Source organism: Sesamum indicum, linkage group LG4 (assembly GCF_026168435.1).
Source record: "Sesamum indicum cultivar Baizhima isolate 11 linkage group LG4, ASM2616843v1, whole genome shotgun sequence".
In the NCBI taxonomy this organism is placed as follows: Eukaryota; Viridiplantae; Streptophyta; class Magnoliopsida; order Lamiales; family Pedaliaceae; genus Sesamum; species Sesamum indicum.
The window spans coordinates 19,881,579-19,898,302 of record NC_142660.1 but is presented as its reverse complement, the minus strand read 5'-3'; the positions used below and the strand labels follow the sequence as shown (position 1 = coordinate 19,898,302).

Sequence of the window (16,724 nt, the reverse complement as noted above, 5' to 3'; positions counted from 1 at the left end):
CACAAAAAAAAGAATCTTAAAAAAATGAAAGTTTTGAGAATTCAAAAAATTAAATTAATAAAAAAAATTTAACATTTAACTATGCCTAATTATCCTAATTAAAAATAAAAAATTATAATAGATAATCATTGACGATTGCCATATAATAGTTGTGGATTTTGATTTTTGCAAGTGTGATTAAAATATTTGTTATAGCATTTAAAATATCATTTTGGTGGTTAATCTAAATTTTTGAATTAATTTTTATTTATTTAATCTCTTGTATTTTATATTTATCAATTTCAAGATTTAAATAATCAATTCTTGATCTCCAAAATCATAATTTATATGACTAATTTTCTATTCTATTTCATGAAAAAAAATTCAGAAATTTGTGGAATTAACTAACTAATTAATATACGGTCCACCTTCCATCTATAATCCATCAAAACTAATTAAAATCACTTCCCATCAAAGTGAATGGATTCTCAAATCAAAATTTTCCTTCCCCACAAAATAACCAAAACTCTTCAACACTACCACCACTCCTACTCCTTTAAATACCCCCATAAAAATCAAATAAAATTACCCATTAAAAACAAAAAAAAAAAAAAGAAGAAAAAATGTCGAAAGTTGGTCGAGGTTTGGCGCTCGTCGCGATGGTTATAACGTACGTCGCATTTCAGTCAGACACGATGATCATGATGTCGAACGCACAACCGCCCATAATAACGTGTAATGAAGGGGAGTGCAAGACAACATGCGAGAAAGCGTATGGGCAGAAGTTGGAGTTCTCTTATTGTAAGTACTCACCCCCCTTTGGGTGGGTCTGTACCTGCGTTCACTTACCTGCGACCACAGGACCAGCCGTTGTAACTCCGATGATGAAGCACTAAACAGTTGTGATCCGACGATGGATGAAGAGATTTATATGATTAATATCAAATAATAATGACAATTAATTGGTTAATTTGTCTTAATTATATGTATAAGGTGGTGGGTTAAATTCCCACCGACATGTAGTATGTTATTTCGCTTTAATAATAATTATTGTTCTATTTTAATGGTGATTGTTGAATAGATATAATTTATCTGATATTGATGATTGGTATATAATTGTTATAATTGTTTGTAGTTGTTAGATGTAAATATTTAATATTGATAATTGTAATTACTTTATTTAAAAAATAATAGTTCAATTGCACATGATAAATAAATAAATAAAGTTGAGAGTATGTATACAATTGGCGAATGTATAAATTATGGAAATTGGCTTCTATGATTCTTTTTTTTTATTATTTGGAAAAATTTGTGTGTGCATATAATAATAACAATAATGATGTGAATTTATGATTAATTTTGGAATATGATAAATGAGGAATGAATTAATCAATAATTTATATTGTATATTTTAATTTGTAATCAAAATTATCCAGTATTTATATTATGTTTGGTTCGAGAAATATATTATTTAAATATATATATATATTTGAGAACTATATTTATTTAGTGTTTCGAACACAAAATTTGCATATATACAAAATTTTAATATTTGAAAAATTCCAATCATATAGTGCAATACATTTGTACGATCACTCTTCTTACTAAAAAAATAACTATTAGCTACAATTTTAATAATTATGAATTGAAAATCAGAGTAAACGCCCACGGTTAAATAAAACTGATACAAAAATATAAATTTTTCACCAAAAAAAAGTTATCTGTCATGGCTAAGAGTCATGGTAAAATTATTTATGATGGCTTTAGTTATAGCAAATGTTCTAGCCACCCCTGAAAATACCACGGTCAATAACCATTGCATGGTCGTGGTCAATGACTAATTTTGTTATCAATAATTTCGCACTCATGCATATTTTATTTTATCAGTTCTAATCAACTATTTATTTCATCTTTGATTTTTATTTAATTAAAGAAATCATAAAATAAAATTCTAAATTGTATATACATATACAACGTATTTCAATTGTTAATATTATCTTAAAATATTATGAAAATCAAGCAAACCAACTATTTTAATTATTTTTTTCTTTTGAATTTTGCTTTTAAGAAAACAATTAAAACTCTAAAATTCAGAATTAATCAAAACGGCAACAATCCCCTTACAATAAAATGTCGTATAGACATTTGTTCTATCTATCAAGATCAAATTCTCTATTTTAGAAAAGAAAAAAAAAAAAGAAATTCTTGATTTAACTAATGCTTGATTTTCAAGCCAAATTTACATAAATTTTCCTTTTTTACTTGTTGTGTAATTTTTCAGAAATTTAACCATCACTCCTTCTCAAAGTGGATTCTCTAATCACTTCTACCCTCATGCAAAAGTAAATTTTCCTCTACCACAAATAAATAAAAAATATTTCCGAATTATTTGGAGACGAGTCAAAACATATCTAATATTTGTAATCATTCAAAAACACCTTATTTAGGTATTTTTAACTGTTTTAGCATAAATACGTACATATATATACACACACATATACGTAAAATATATAAAAAAGACGTGATTTGACAGTGAATAGTAATTTTTGTCTCCCAAAACACAATATTAAACATATAATACTTATTTTAAATTATCTCAAAAAATAAATCCAAACATACATACTATCTCTAACACACACTTATTTATTTTTATTTTCTCTCTTTATCTCCATAAAACACAATAAAATATTCAGAAAACGAATCCAAATATTATATATAAATCCTCCTATAAATACCCCCATGCACCAAAAATTCCCACAAAAAACACATCCCGACTGACAATTCCTCCCATTATTACACACACTGCAATAAAACTACGCACAGTTAAGGATGTCGACAGGTCGTGTAAGTTTGATGCTGGTCGTCATGATCTTAACGTACGTTGCTTTTCAATCAGACACGACGACGAACGCACAAAGAATCATCATAAAGTGCAATGAGGCCGACTGCAAGAAAATATGCCAGAAGGCGTATGGGAAGAAGCTGCAGTCCTCGTACTGTAACCACACGCCGTTTGGGGATATTTGTACCTGTGTGCACTTGCCTTCGGGCACCGGACAAAGTGTTGCAACTCCCATGAAGCTGCTCTGATTCTCTAGGTTTAAGGTTTAAGGAATATTAATGTTGTTGTTCTGATATATGGTGGTTTAGAATTGAGGGTTTGATGTTTGCTTTTGCTATGTTTTGGCTTTGTTAAAAGCCTCTATTAGTCTAATAATGAATAATGGAACTCCGTTTTAGTATTTACACAGCAAGAAATATGATATTTCGTTATGGTATTAATACAGTTAAAAATAAAAAATTATGATGAATACGAATTAATTATGTTTGTATAATGATTATTAATTAGTCGTCGTTTCTGCAAATGATGTCAAAACATTATCTACAACTAAAAACTATAGCAGATATTTTGATTATAGGTCAAATCGTGTCAAGTGTTGATTAATTTATAGTTAAAATTTAAATTTTTGTATTGGTTTAATCTGATCGCGGCAATAAATTAATTAATTATGAGCAATGGAACTGAGTTTTAGTATTTAATCTTTGGGTAAATTACATTGACATTTATGAACTTAGGTTTAATTAGATAAACGCTCCATGCCCTTGGCAAAATGGTAGATACACTCATTGAAGTTGTAGTTGTAACTATAAGTATATTCTTTAGCAAAATTTTACGCACACCACTTAAGATGCGTAAACCAACACCCACTTTGGGGGTGTATTTGTAATTTTAAAAAGAGTAAATTGCAATTTTATTCCTTTAACAATTAGATGATTTGACATTTTTGGTCCTGTAAAAATGAATTTTGCAATTTAATTCATAACTTTAAAGTTTTGACAGTTTTAATCAATTGGCTGAAAAATTGTATGTGAGTTGCACATGACACAATTAAATTGTGATTTTTGTCCTATAAATGCAAGACCAAAAATGTCAAACCCTCCTGAGTTACAAAACTGAAAATTGCAATTTAATTTGAACATGTGCAACACTAGCTACAAGAAAATACTAAAAAACAACGGAAAAAATTAGCATCGAGCTAATTAGCAAATAAAATTCTCATCGTTAATATACATTACTTAATACAAGAAATTTACCTGCTAATAAATTTAGCAATGAAAGTTTACCTGCTAATGAATTATTTAAAACATATGTTAAATAATATAAATTAGCAACAAAAGTTTTATTTGTTAATCACGCTGATTCTAGCATCAAAACTTTTCGTAACTATTGAATAATTCTCTTATAGTGCAAGTCACATGCAATTTTCTAATCAAATGGACCAAAAATAGTCTAAAATTGTCAAAATTTTAAAGTTAGACGATTAAAATGAGAAAATTATTTTGTGTATGACCAGAAACGCCACCCCCCATAAGTTACAACACTAAAATTGCATTCTTTTTCTTCGGAAAATGATGTAAAATATTTTGTGTAATTAAATCTAACTTCAAGGATTATCAACATAATTTACCCTTGATCTTTTCCTTATTCGAGAAAATTTTAATTCAGATTCGACCAAATCCAGATATTCAATGGGAAATAGAGTCTGAATAATTAATAAAAATATGAAATAAGAGGTAGTTTCATTTTTTGCCTAATCAATTAATTAAGTGTGTGAAGAAACAATTTAGAGAGGAGGAGAAAACATACACAAGGAGGTGGATGCCATTCCATTCATCCATATCACATACACGTTAATTAATGTTACAGATATATGTATGTGGGGGTTTCAAGGCGAAAGTGATCTAGGAATGATAACGTCTCCGATGTTGTTGTGCCATGGATCCGCCAGGTGCGTCGCCAAGTTCTCCAGTGGCCCTGTACCAGGGTACGCCGATTGCTGCACGCAGAATCCCACGAACGCCAACAACGCAAGACGCCCTGAACAACATACATATATAAGAGATCTCGTGTTCTAACTTTGAGTGTGTGCATGCGTGAGTGTCAAAAAATGGAAAAAAGACGTAAGACGGCCTAAATAGCACGTTTGTATGAAATTATAATTTAGTGTATTCGAAAAAATACGAGTTTGTGAAAAAATATATATATAGGGTTAATTATATTTAGACTCACTCAAAAAATGCGAAATTACATTTTTTCCCAAATAAATTTCAAAATTTCACTTATACCTCCTCTGAAAATTCACTGTTTATATCTCATCCCTTTTTGTTAGGGTTTGGACGAAAAATATTAATGTTAGCAGAAATTATATAATTTTTTTTTATTTTACTCCTCATTTAACATTCTTATGTAATAATTTTATAAATAGAGTGGATGTGTATTTGATACCATTCTTGATTTCCTTGACTTTGAGCTCTTCGAACTTCTTCAGGTCCTTGGAGTAGCCCAACGGGTCAAAAGCCCCACCCGGGTACTTCTTCTTTTCCGGGTCTTTCTCCATGCTCCTCTGGTGCTCCACAAAGGCAATTGCCACGAATTCAATCACCAAAATGGTGGGTAGGGTGCCCCATGGAACCGGGTTACCCAAGTACGTGGCTTGCCCTCCTGGGACTGCTGCCCATTCCTGGGCCTTGACCCAATTACCCAAACCCAAAGCCTCCGGTACAAGAATTCCAGGCTACAAATTCAGACATTAATTAAAAATTTCCGGAATTCAGTTCTACATAATAATATATATTTATCAGCATTTTAATTTGTGACATAATTGTATAAACGGGTACGGGTACGGGTCTTACAACAGCAAGCATAGCCCATCTGCAGTGAATGAGCTCGGATTCCTTGTATCTCTCTAGATTCTCCGGGACTTCCCCTAGACGAAGCGGGTCGAATCCAAAGTCCCTAAGATCCAATCACCATTCGGGTTAACAAAAGAGTTTGGATCCGACTCAAGAGGGTGGTTGGAGATTTTTTTAGTGAACTTATAATCTTTAATAAATATTATTTTATGTTTGAAAACTTATAGTTTCTTTAGAAAAACATCATATAAATTCTAAAAATTAGACCATTAGGAGCTTAAAAAACTTTAGAAAAATGGCTAAATTATTTCTAATATGATAATAAATTTCTTTCAATTAATTACAAAGTTACCATATTATACTTATAAGTTTTCTAATCTTATATCATTCAAATAACTCATTTACTTATTTTTAAAATATAAAAAGTATTTCATAATCCGCAATAAAATTAACCAAAGTAATATGAACTAAACGATAAATAAACTGAACTTATAATATATGATTAAAAAAAAATAACAATTTCGATACTCGAAATAATTATTAAATTCATCGAAAATTACCCTGGGGCTGATCCATCAAGGTAGGGCGGGCGGGGTTGGCCGGGCATCCACTCGGCGGACATGGTGAACCTAGAGGTGGCGGCATTGGTGCCAAACCCTACGGAGCCCGCGAATTTTGACTTGGAGGAGGAGAGGACGGAGGGGCAAACGGCAGCGGCTGCGGCGGCGCAGCTCATCAATGCATTGGCAGCCATTCTTGAATATATGGATTCTTGATGGGGAACTGAGATGAGAGAATGGCTAGGGGGTGAACTAGTTGAGGTGCTAAGTATATGGGGAAAGGGGGATATTGGCAAATCCAAAAGTTGATTGTGATTGGCTGAGGGTATTGGTGCGTGTGATGTCATTGGGCCACGTGTAAGGTGTTCATCCCCAATTGAGATGTTGATGTGGATATTGTGAGGGTTTTTCCATGGTGGAGGTTGGATTTTGAGAGGGGAAAAAATCAGGCAATATCTTGTGTTGGATTATTGGATTTTTTTCCACTTGGAAAATAAATTGTAGAGATTCAGTTTGGATGTATGTGTATATGAAGCTAGTCTACTTATTTTTAATATTTTCTTTAAACTATTTGTAATACACTTATTTCGGGTCAAAGTTAATTGTGTATGAAATAGTTTAAAATAGACGTTTATCAACTTATTGTTAAAAATAAATGGAAAAAAAATATTATTGATTTATAATTTTTGTTTTTGAACTGAGGGAGTGTATGCAAAAACTTAAAAAATTTATTTTTGCGGAGAAAGGTGAAAAGCAGATAAAAGTTAAATTGGATAGTATTTGGAGAAAAATCACTTCTAAAATAAATTTAATTGATGAAATATTGAATTGTCCATATCTGTTAAAAAGACACTATCTTTACTTATTATTTCACTTGTTGTTTGTCACTAATAATTATTTGTCCACAAAAAATAATAATTTTATCTCAATTAGTATTTTATATTTATATTTTTAAAAATATTAAACATATATATTTAATTTAATAATGATCCCACTAAGTAATAACTATTAATTCATGCAGAATAATGAAGCTTGCATGATTGCAAAAAAATAGTTATTTTATTGATTAATCAGATAATAATATATGAACGAAATAATATAATTAGATGATATAGCACATAAAATATAAAAAAATTTAAGATATTAAATATGTGAAAGTGTAAATTTGATTATTGTTAAAATTTGAATTATTTGAAAACTTCAATATCAACTTTAAATATATAATTTTAAAAATAAATTAAAAAGGTAAGTTGAATTAAAGTTATTATAATAAGGATAAAATAATAAAACATATAGTTGGATTATTTAACAAAAAATCAAAACAGCTAAAAACATCCCCCAATGTGCTTTTGGCTTTAAAGCCCTTTTTTTAGGCCATTTCAGAAGTAGAAGTTGGTATCCCAGTTAATTCAAAAGTATTCTTTTGAGCCAAAAATTGAAAAGCGCCTTACAGAAACACTCGCAAACGCTCCCTCACTGACTCAATTTAAACCAAAAATTATAAACAATGCAAATTTATAAATATCAAATGTTTTGTCAATCGCGCCAGTTCTATTTTTTTTTTTTTTTTCCTTGCTTTTCACTATTATTTTCAAATACTTATGCTTAATCTACAAGTTATCTACAATTGATCCACACCACAAAAATCGAAACTACTAGAAACATCCCATTAAAACTAGCTTTACTCCATGAAAAATCAATAGTTAGAATAATAACAAGAAATCTTGTTCGAAGCATTCAAGTGATCAACAATAAGTATTGTTATATTTTATATATATGACTGATTATTCCATTTAAATTGAATGGATCATATAACAAGTAGAATGCTTAATATATAATTCAATTGAATGTGAATGAACCTGATTATATCTAAAATCACCTACATAGCCCAACTACATACAGCACAGCTAAAATCTGCAATATTGTTCAATTATGATTTTCACTCTACATTCAAAGATTCATCAAAAGTAACTCACAAAGTCACATAAACATACATTCTCTCTCAGTGATTTCAGAAAATACAGAACGAGGAAAATAAAGTTTTTAGTTTCATAAGACAACTAGGCCTATTTGGGCATGCAGTCCTAAGAAAAGAATAAATAGAATAGTCAACCAAAATCTCAATGCACATGATAAATAACACCTGTTCTTTAGGATCTCTGTTCACCAAATTTCATGTTCTCAATCTATAGAAGCAAAAAGCAGTGATGAATTTGTTCCCCCGAAGCCGAAAGAGTTTGACAAGGCTGCTTTGATGGTCATCTTCTTTGAAGCACTCAAAGGCATGAAATTGCCACTAAAAACAGGATCCGGTTTGCTGAGGTTGAGTGTTAAGGGTGCGATTCCCTGCAGTAAATTGTGACTACTAAGCTAAGGAACTCGGAAAAGTATAACAGCATCTAAGTCAATGCTAAGCAGGATGACAATCTGCCGACGTTTAAACCAGGACATGGATAGACTTCTCTATAAGTTCGTGTCAGGCCTGGATGTGTCGTGGATAAGCATATATTATACAATTTTATATGTGAAATAATAAATATTTGGACACACGATATAAACAAGTACAATAATAAAATTTGATTCCATATAACTCCACCATTCACAGTGATTCAATGATTTCAAGTTGCTACTCCTGAACACAAATAATGGGAGACCTCATTTGGCATTTACTGAGCATGCAGCGTCTTCGATTAAAACAGTTCACATAGAAAGTTCTTAGCTACCTCAAAAACCAATTCCAGGACTTTTTATAATATAGTGACATTGCTCGTTAAGAAGCCAAATTTAGTATTTTGCGAAACTTATACTTTCTGCCAATTTCTTTCAATTAGTGGTAAGTTTAACCTGAAATCTGAGAGATACAGACAAACTTTTAAAGTGGCAAGAATCCAAGAAATAGAATCCAACTTAGGATTTCCTTACATGGTGTATGGCTAATATAGAGAATAATGCTTCAACTGCTCCAGCTGCCCCGAGCAGATGTCCAATAGCACCCTGATGAGGGATCACCAGCATAGTACAGATTAGACTAGAGTTGTTGGAACATACCCAAAATGCATTCTGAAAAGTATATTCTTTTTTCCTTTTGTAACAGGATTGTGAAGAAACACGAATAGATAAAGCAGCACCACATTCAGGATAACCATAAATCATATTGCTAAACCACTTAATTCTACTTACACTGTAGCCAGAATAGGTCTTGCGCCAAACTGTTTAAGAAAACTTTTGTATTCACATCTACTTTTTCTATAGAAATGTACCTGATATCATATCTACGTTACCTTTGTGGAGGAAAAGGCTAAAGCCCCAGATGCTGCATGATCGGAAAATAAAGACTGAATTGCCTTGGCTTCCACAGCATCACCTGCATGAGGAGTTTCAACATGTTAAGCTATGTTTAACAAACCATCATACCAATAATTAGTATTCTGAAAGTTCATAATGATATTACAATAGAATTTTAATTACCCAAAGGAGTAGATGTAGCATGTGCATTAACGTAATCCACTTGGTTAGGGTTCAGGCCAGACTGCCAACATTAGCAAAACAACCTAGATTAGTGAACCAATAATACTCGTCCTTTTCATTGATGAATAATACTTTTCCTCATAGCTTCCTTTTCTAGTGGGTCACCAGGGGGCTGAAGGAGCTTTACATGTATACTTATGTTATTAGGCTATAAATGGCATTGTGCAGGACCACTAGCAATAAGAAAACAATATTTTACAAACATGAGCAAGATGAGTAATAGCAGCTGGATGAATGATGATGGAACTTTGATGCTCCTCTCCAAAGCATAGCTTGTCAGAGACACATGCCCTTCCAATTTCATAAATATAAACAAGAATATATTTTGCAGTCCTCCAAAGGCACTCGAAAGCACACCAAGGTGAACCAGAAGCAGATAAGAAACTCAAGTCACAATCAAGATGATCAATTTCAACACAGTATCATAAGACAGGAGATCAACACTAGAAGATCTGACATTCTAATTCTTGTTCAAATTAATAATTTAAGGGGAGTGGTTAAAGAATTTTGCTGGGACAAAGACAGACCCTCTTTCCCAGGAGATAAGGTATCCAGATACCATATTCCGCATAATGTCAAAGATAACGAGATTGATGAGAACTTTCAACTTCTGAGTGACTGTATTTGTCATTTAAGGGGGAATCAACATGTGTCAATTAATAGCATTGCAAAGGTCTCTTAGGTATCCACTAAATAAATGCACCTTTGCAGATTACCTTTTTGGGTTTTTTAAGAAACACAATAGTGTCTCCACAGGGCTGTGTTCATTTGGGGGTAGGTCAAATGTTTATGCTATCTGACATCAGTACCTGCCTTTTTCCATGAGGCTATCCAAAATACTAGGTGTTAACTACTGTACAATCAAGTCATCTATAAATCACACTTCCAGATGCTAACTATGAGAAAGGCACTGAAAAAATACTTTATGACTAGAATGCCAGATACCTGCTTCAGGGCACGTGTCATGGCCAAAACAGCCCCTCTTCCATCAGCATGTGGTTGAGTAATGTGATACGCGTCACCTTAAGAAAGTAAAATAACTATGTTTTCTTTAATGAAATTCTTAATATAGAATAGAATAGCAACAAAGTCTGATGGTTGAAGAAATTACCTGACATCCCATAACCACGGACCTCAGCATAGACTTTAGCTCCTCGCTTCTTTGCATGCTCCAGTTCCTTAGAAATTAAACTTATGGTGTGATGAAAGCTTTCCACTAACAAACAGGCTGAATTTTATGATCCAGACAAGTTAAAACTACGAAGCATCCATTGTTCTTGAGCCTTGTAATAACATAAGCACCAGTAATTTCACCACTGAACTTCTTCAATTGGCCAATTGTGTAGGATGCCCTTGGTGACACATTTTTTCCCTTAAACGAGAGTTCTTTACCCCATTCTAGCAAAAATATGAAATTTGTTTGACATGTAGCAGCACTCACCTCCAAAACAAGGATGCCAGAACCTTCACCTATACTGCGTTTCAGCAGCTTATTAAACGATATAAGTGAAACAATCAGGTTAAAGCAGCTACACAATTACAAAGAATAGCAGCGATTACTTACACAAACCCATCACGGGCACAATCAAAAGGTCTTGAGGCTTCTTCAGGCACAGCATTGTACTTGGTGGTCAATGCCCTTGACCTGTACAAAAAGTAGCAGTCACTTGTATCTCTCACTATGTTAGATCTTGAAGTTTGAATAGGACCTCCTCCTAAATTTTATCACAGGGACCTATAACAGCTCTCTGGACGGATTCCTAAAGTTCATCCCAAAGACTCTAATTAGCATATTCATGTCACTGGCCAGTGACAAATTAATACTACACCTTAGAAGTTTTGAACATCCAAAAAACAGGGGGAGAAACAACACAAAAAGTCACAAAAGCATTATTGGAAAGTCTGTGTCGAAGCTTTTATGAAACAGACATGGCAGACTCAACTCCTCAAAAAGCCGCCTATTGATTCTTGTTGACATGAAATGCATGCCAGTTAGATAGAACACCAGCTTTCTATTTCCCTTTTCCTAGGGGAGTGGTTATCTAGCCTTCTGACAAGCACCAATCAGATATACGACATCTGTAAGGAGGAATGGCACAACGAATTCATTAATCATTACCTACAGAATCCTGCTATAGACAAAGCATCGATGCTTGCTTCAGTTCCCCCGGCAACCATAACATCAACATCTCCAAATTGAATCATTCTGGCGGCATCTCCAATAGAATGTGCACCAGTAGCACAAGCTGTCACTGCAGCATGGTTTGGTCCCTAGATTCAAAATCAAGACTAGGATATACAATTATATCTTGTATATCACAAAAACGATTCTTCAGACCATAAAAGTGATTGCATACAGTGTCAAAGCCAAAAATGTATGAAACAAGTTATCTTTTATCACTCAACCTTTATTAGAAAAAGAACGTACATTTAAGCATTTCAACCCTAATATGTTTCAAGGTTTTCTTTTAAATTAATTTAGACCTATTGTTTTGCATGTTTCTGCTTAAAGTATACATCAGATTTAGGTTCTCCAGCAACATAATTGCTTGATCTCAAATATTAAGTTTAGTTAAATGCCATGCTCTCAAATGATTTAACAATAGATAGGCTGCAGAAATGATAAAGTATAGACCAGAAAAATTAGCGTTGCCATCTATGTGGCATATGAAGAAGCCCACATATAGCCCAAAATGACGAGTCTTGTAAATTTTCACATGTTTCCAAAAAACTAGAAATGTATTAACTGCATACCTGAAATCCATACTTCATGCTCACGTGGCCAGAAGCCATGTTTATCAGTATCCTTGGGATGAAAAATGGGCTGAGTCGGCGTAGTTTCTGCACCCAAAAAAAAAAAAAAGGTTAAACGATTTCAACAGTTTGAACATCAGTTACAATATAATATTGTGTAAAAAATTAAAATACAATGACATGGTGGAGGAAGGTTCCATCGCCCTGGTTCATTGAGGATATTTGTCAATTTTACATATCAGAAGAACTTTATTGCTCTGGAACCTTTCACAACGAATCGACAAATAAATAACAGATTTCCAAGATATTATATAATTAACACAAAAAGGAGCATCCAATCGACCTTCTCACAGATCATTTTTGAAGCATCCAATATGTCGCTGATGCTACCAGTTCCTGCACCTATGGAAACTCCCTGGTGATCTAGAAGTTAGAATTAGAAGTAACCTGCTAATAACCTTCATAACATAAAATGGACAATAACTACCGTTCTTTCCTTCTCATCCTGTGTAGTGGGCATATAATTCGCATCTCTTAGCGCCTCATCAGCTGCACATAGTGCGTAGCTTATAAACCTGGCAGTTGACTTATGATCCTGGGGAGATTAAAAAGTAAAATCTGAACTCAAGATTGGGGCTTGCTGAAAAATTGAATTTACAATCTCATATAAAACATATACAAATGTCAATTAGAAACCTCATGAACTTCTCTTAACCAATTGTATAGATGTCAGCCAATCACATATTCAATATGTTCTTGTCCTGCTTTTCACCTTTCTCATATTTGGGATGCATCAAAAAATTTAATTAATTTGACACCAAGAAATAAAACCTATGAGTGAAGCTTCTGATGGCGCTACATACGGTGAATGATCTTATTTAGTGGATGTTTGTACTAGAAGAAGCTATATTGAATGGGTGAGGCTAAAACTTGGTAGAGTGGCTGCAAATTTCTTTCTTTGTCATCACCACTATCATTATACTTCAAGTTGACAGGAATTTTTGTCCCTTTCAACATAATTCAGTTACAATTGTGAAAATGGTTTTATTTATTTAATTAGTCTTTTATAACAGGGTGCTTTTAATGCTCTCCAGGTTATCCTAGTCCAGGAGTTTTTCATTGCTTTTCTGAATCAGTGTAGGATTCGAAATCAAAAAGATTGCCAGAAAATGATATCAACCATTTTGTTGGGCTGCATAAAGAAAGAAAAAAAATCAGAAGTATTTGAAGCAAACATTTTTAGACTATGAACAGCCTAAAATCAATTATTCACTTGTTTGCTTTTTCCCTGCAGAGGACTTTTCTCTTTCAAAAACACCAACTACAACTTAAGTTTTCAGTACTTCTGCCAACAATCTCAAATAATTTATAAACTGACGACATAATTAAAATAATTACCTTAGAGTTAAGCCACAACTCCTCATTAAATTCACCAGGATTGGCCCCACAGGGTACAATTCCAGCAACTTTGGATGTCAATTGATCAAAGGTATGTAGCTGTGTCTCTCTATCAAATCCATTCATCTTCAGATCTTCAATAGTTACTGCCCTAATGCCACACTCCCCTTCTATTAAACGCTTCCAGGTGACCTCCACCCCGCACCCCAAAGGAGTAACCATTCCTAAACCTATTGTAGTATAAACACAAATTTTACTAAATCCATTTCAAACGCCAAATATCTACTTCGCATTGAATTGAACATAGGACATGAACTGGGACTGATAATTGAGTTGTCAACCAACCTCTAAGAGAATGTCATATTTTAACGTTGAGAAATATGATGCTGTATTCATCAGCAAATTGGGAGTTCAACAGACATATCACTACCAATAATAACAAGGTGCTATTAACAGTTTCAAATTCTGTGAGCAAAGCTTCACAACTAACATGCAGCATTAAAATGGTTGGTTGTTTTTGCTAGGGGTTCTGATAATATAAGCATTCTAGATAACAATAAAGGCAAAGAAAATGAAGGCAAAAGATGCTATCATGGAGGATGAAAACTGTAATTCGTTTTAAACTTGCTCTTCATAATACTTTCTCCAGTTCTTAGTTGCGGCATTAAACTTGACAACTTCTATCAGCTAACAAATTAGCATCTGTGGTTGGAAATCTAGAAAAAGGAAAGTACCTGTGACAACAACTCTACGAGGGGGCAAAAAGGGCGGTGGGTCAAAGGGACCAGAAGAGTAGAATCGGGTGAACTGGATGATTGAGGAGACGAGTCTATTACTGTAGCGCCTTGCCATTGCCATTTGCTTCAAAAACCATAAAGACAACCAAACACTTAGCAGCACTACTTGCACATGCAGTTAGCAAGCCAGTGAAAAGAAAGAATTTAACAGTACTTGGAATTATGTTTGACTCAAAAGAAAATAGAAATACAACACTAGAAATGCATGCTCAGTCGAATCAATTTGCTCCTACAAGCACTAGTTAAAATATTTCGGTATACTAACTTCCCTCTCTTTCTCTACTACCTAAAAGCATGGAGTACGTGGTGAATGACAATGTTTCTTCATGAGCCCCATCCATTCAACAAATTCAATTCCATCAAAGCTTTCACTGAATGAAGGTAAGAAAAACATCTGGAATAACTTTGCTAACATAATAAACTTACAGTAATTGTCAGCAACCTTTGCATCAAAATAGTTACGATTTATGAAGATTAAAATTTAGAGCACAGAAATTAATTCCAGCAGGCAATATTAGCAAAATGCCTGGTGATTCCTCTGTTTTCCATGACTAAATACATCAAAAACTTGCACCTTACTTTCTCTTTCCACATTTCAAATCGTGCTGGTGCTTTCTATAATCAGAATAACAGATAAAGTATTATGGGTTTTTCTCTCTGTGAGGCATTCTGTCGGACAAGTTATACACCAATTCAAATGGCATCGAATTGCACAACAGAAACCCCATCACGGCAGCATCTTTCTTCTATACTCAAATTAAGTATTCAGGCTGGAAATTCAGTAAAACAATAACAATGAGTAATTACCTGTTCTCTAGACAGCGAGGAGAAGAGGTTTACAGTCAAACTCTGTCCCGTGAGAAAAAACAATAGTCCTAACAGTGCCTTAAAGTTCTATAAGAATTTGAAGAATTTGCACACGCGTCCTTTTAAAGTTTGGACTTTTGATATTCGCTACCAGAAGTACAACTTCAATATTCTTGGAAAATATTCAATGTAGGGGGTGTAATCCAGTCGAGTTCGCCCATTTTTGGTTGGCTCGAGCTCGATTTTATTTTTTATGGCTCGAGTTCGAGCTCGAGTACTTCAGCAATTTTTTAGCAAACTCCCAAGCATTTCCAACAACACCGCCCTGCACCAACCCATCAGCCACTCCACACAAACCGACCAACCCCACCGTCACATAACACCCACCGCACACCCCAACTCTCCCCTTCTCATACCAAATTAGTTCATATCCATTTTCATTTCTTGAAACACCAAACCAACACAGACTACGAAATGTAATGGCAAACCTGTTCGAGCTTCTTGCTTGGCCGACAAAACAACAATCGCCTTCCTAGTGCAGACGGCGCTGGTAGACGGTTTGGGGCTTGCAATCGTTGGTTTGGGGCTAGGGTTTTAGGATTTACATTTGGAAATTGGGGGCGAAAGAAAAAAAGAGTGGGGTTTGCTTCCAAAAAAAAAAGAGTGGGAAATTAACGAGAAAGAAATTGGGCGGGTGATGGTGAGAATTAAGAAATCGGAAGAGTGAGAAAGAAATTAGGGTTTTAGAATTTTGCGTTGTAAGAATGGAAGAGAAAGAGATGATGAAGATTTTATTAATAAAATTGTTGGTGAGAAAAATATAGAAAATATATACATTAAATGATTAAAATATTTGTATATAAATTTGTATAGTTATTAATATTAATAAAAAATAAATATAAGTTATTTTTTAAAACTTGTTAATCTCATTATTTACAAAATAATTTAATAGAATAATTTTTTAAACCAAAGTACAAAATAGTAACTGCTCTCATCATATATAAAATAAAATAGTAATAAAATTAATTAAAATTATTCAACCATCATTATCATTATTATGATTTTTAGATTAATTCATGGGAATCAAATTTTGACATAAATTTATAAATAATAAAATAGATTGCATAACTGTGTATCTTGTTATAAATATAAAACTCACAAATAGATGTAAAAAAATTATAAGTTAATTATTAGGACTTGTCAATTT

At 33.2% G+C, this 16,724-nt stretch overlaps 2 protein-coding genes across 4 annotated transcripts; both read right to left on the bottom strand.

Annotated features, from left to right (window-relative positions):
- Window positions 1–4,624: 4,624 nt before the first annotated feature.
- On the bottom strand, window positions 4,625–6,488 carry LHCA1 (chlorophyll a-b binding protein 6). The gene is made up of 4 exons (XM_011078700.3): window positions 6,234–6,488; window positions 5,674–5,776; window positions 5,267–5,555; window positions 4,625–4,858 (listed from the first exon to the last, which is right to left on the bottom strand). The coding sequence occupies exons 1-4, from the start codon at window positions 6,425–6,427 to the stop codon at window positions 4,707–4,709; spliced, it is 738 nt and encodes a 245-aa protein (XP_011077002.1). The 5' UTR covers window positions 6,428–6,488; the 3' UTR covers window positions 4,625–4,706.
- Window positions 6,489–8,155: 1,667 nt separating this feature from the next.
- LOC105161111 (Beta-ketoacyl synthase) lies at window positions 8,156–16,297 on the bottom strand. 3 transcript variants are annotated; one of them, XM_020693567.2, is made up of 16 exons: window positions 16,006–16,297; window positions 14,997–15,081; window positions 14,648–14,774; window positions 13,914–14,143; window positions 13,003–13,110; window positions 12,859–12,930; window positions 12,516–12,602; window positions 11,881–12,032; window positions 11,326–11,406; window positions 11,203–11,236; window positions 10,873–10,939; window positions 10,707–10,783; window positions 9,702–9,762; window positions 9,515–9,597; window positions 9,156–9,227; window positions 8,156–8,579 (listed from the first exon to the last, which is right to left on the bottom strand). In XM_020693567.2, exons 3-16 carry the CDS (start codon window positions 14,769–14,771, stop codon window positions 8,415–8,417), a joined length of 1,413 nt encoding a protein of 470 aa, XP_020549226.1. In that variant the 5' UTR covers window positions 14,772–14,774; window positions 14,997–15,081; window positions 16,006–16,297; the 3' UTR covers window positions 8,156–8,414. The 3 variants fall into 3 exon arrangements, with proteins under 3 accessions (XP_020549226.1, XP_020549225.1, XP_011077001.1); XM_020693566.2 differs by lacking the exon at window positions 14,997–15,081 and having other exon boundaries at window positions 16,006–16,296; XM_011078699.3 differs by lacking the exons at window positions 14,997–15,081; window positions 16,006–16,297 and adding an exon at window positions 15,518–15,973.
- Between the last annotated feature and the right edge of the window lie 427 nt (window positions 16,298–16,724).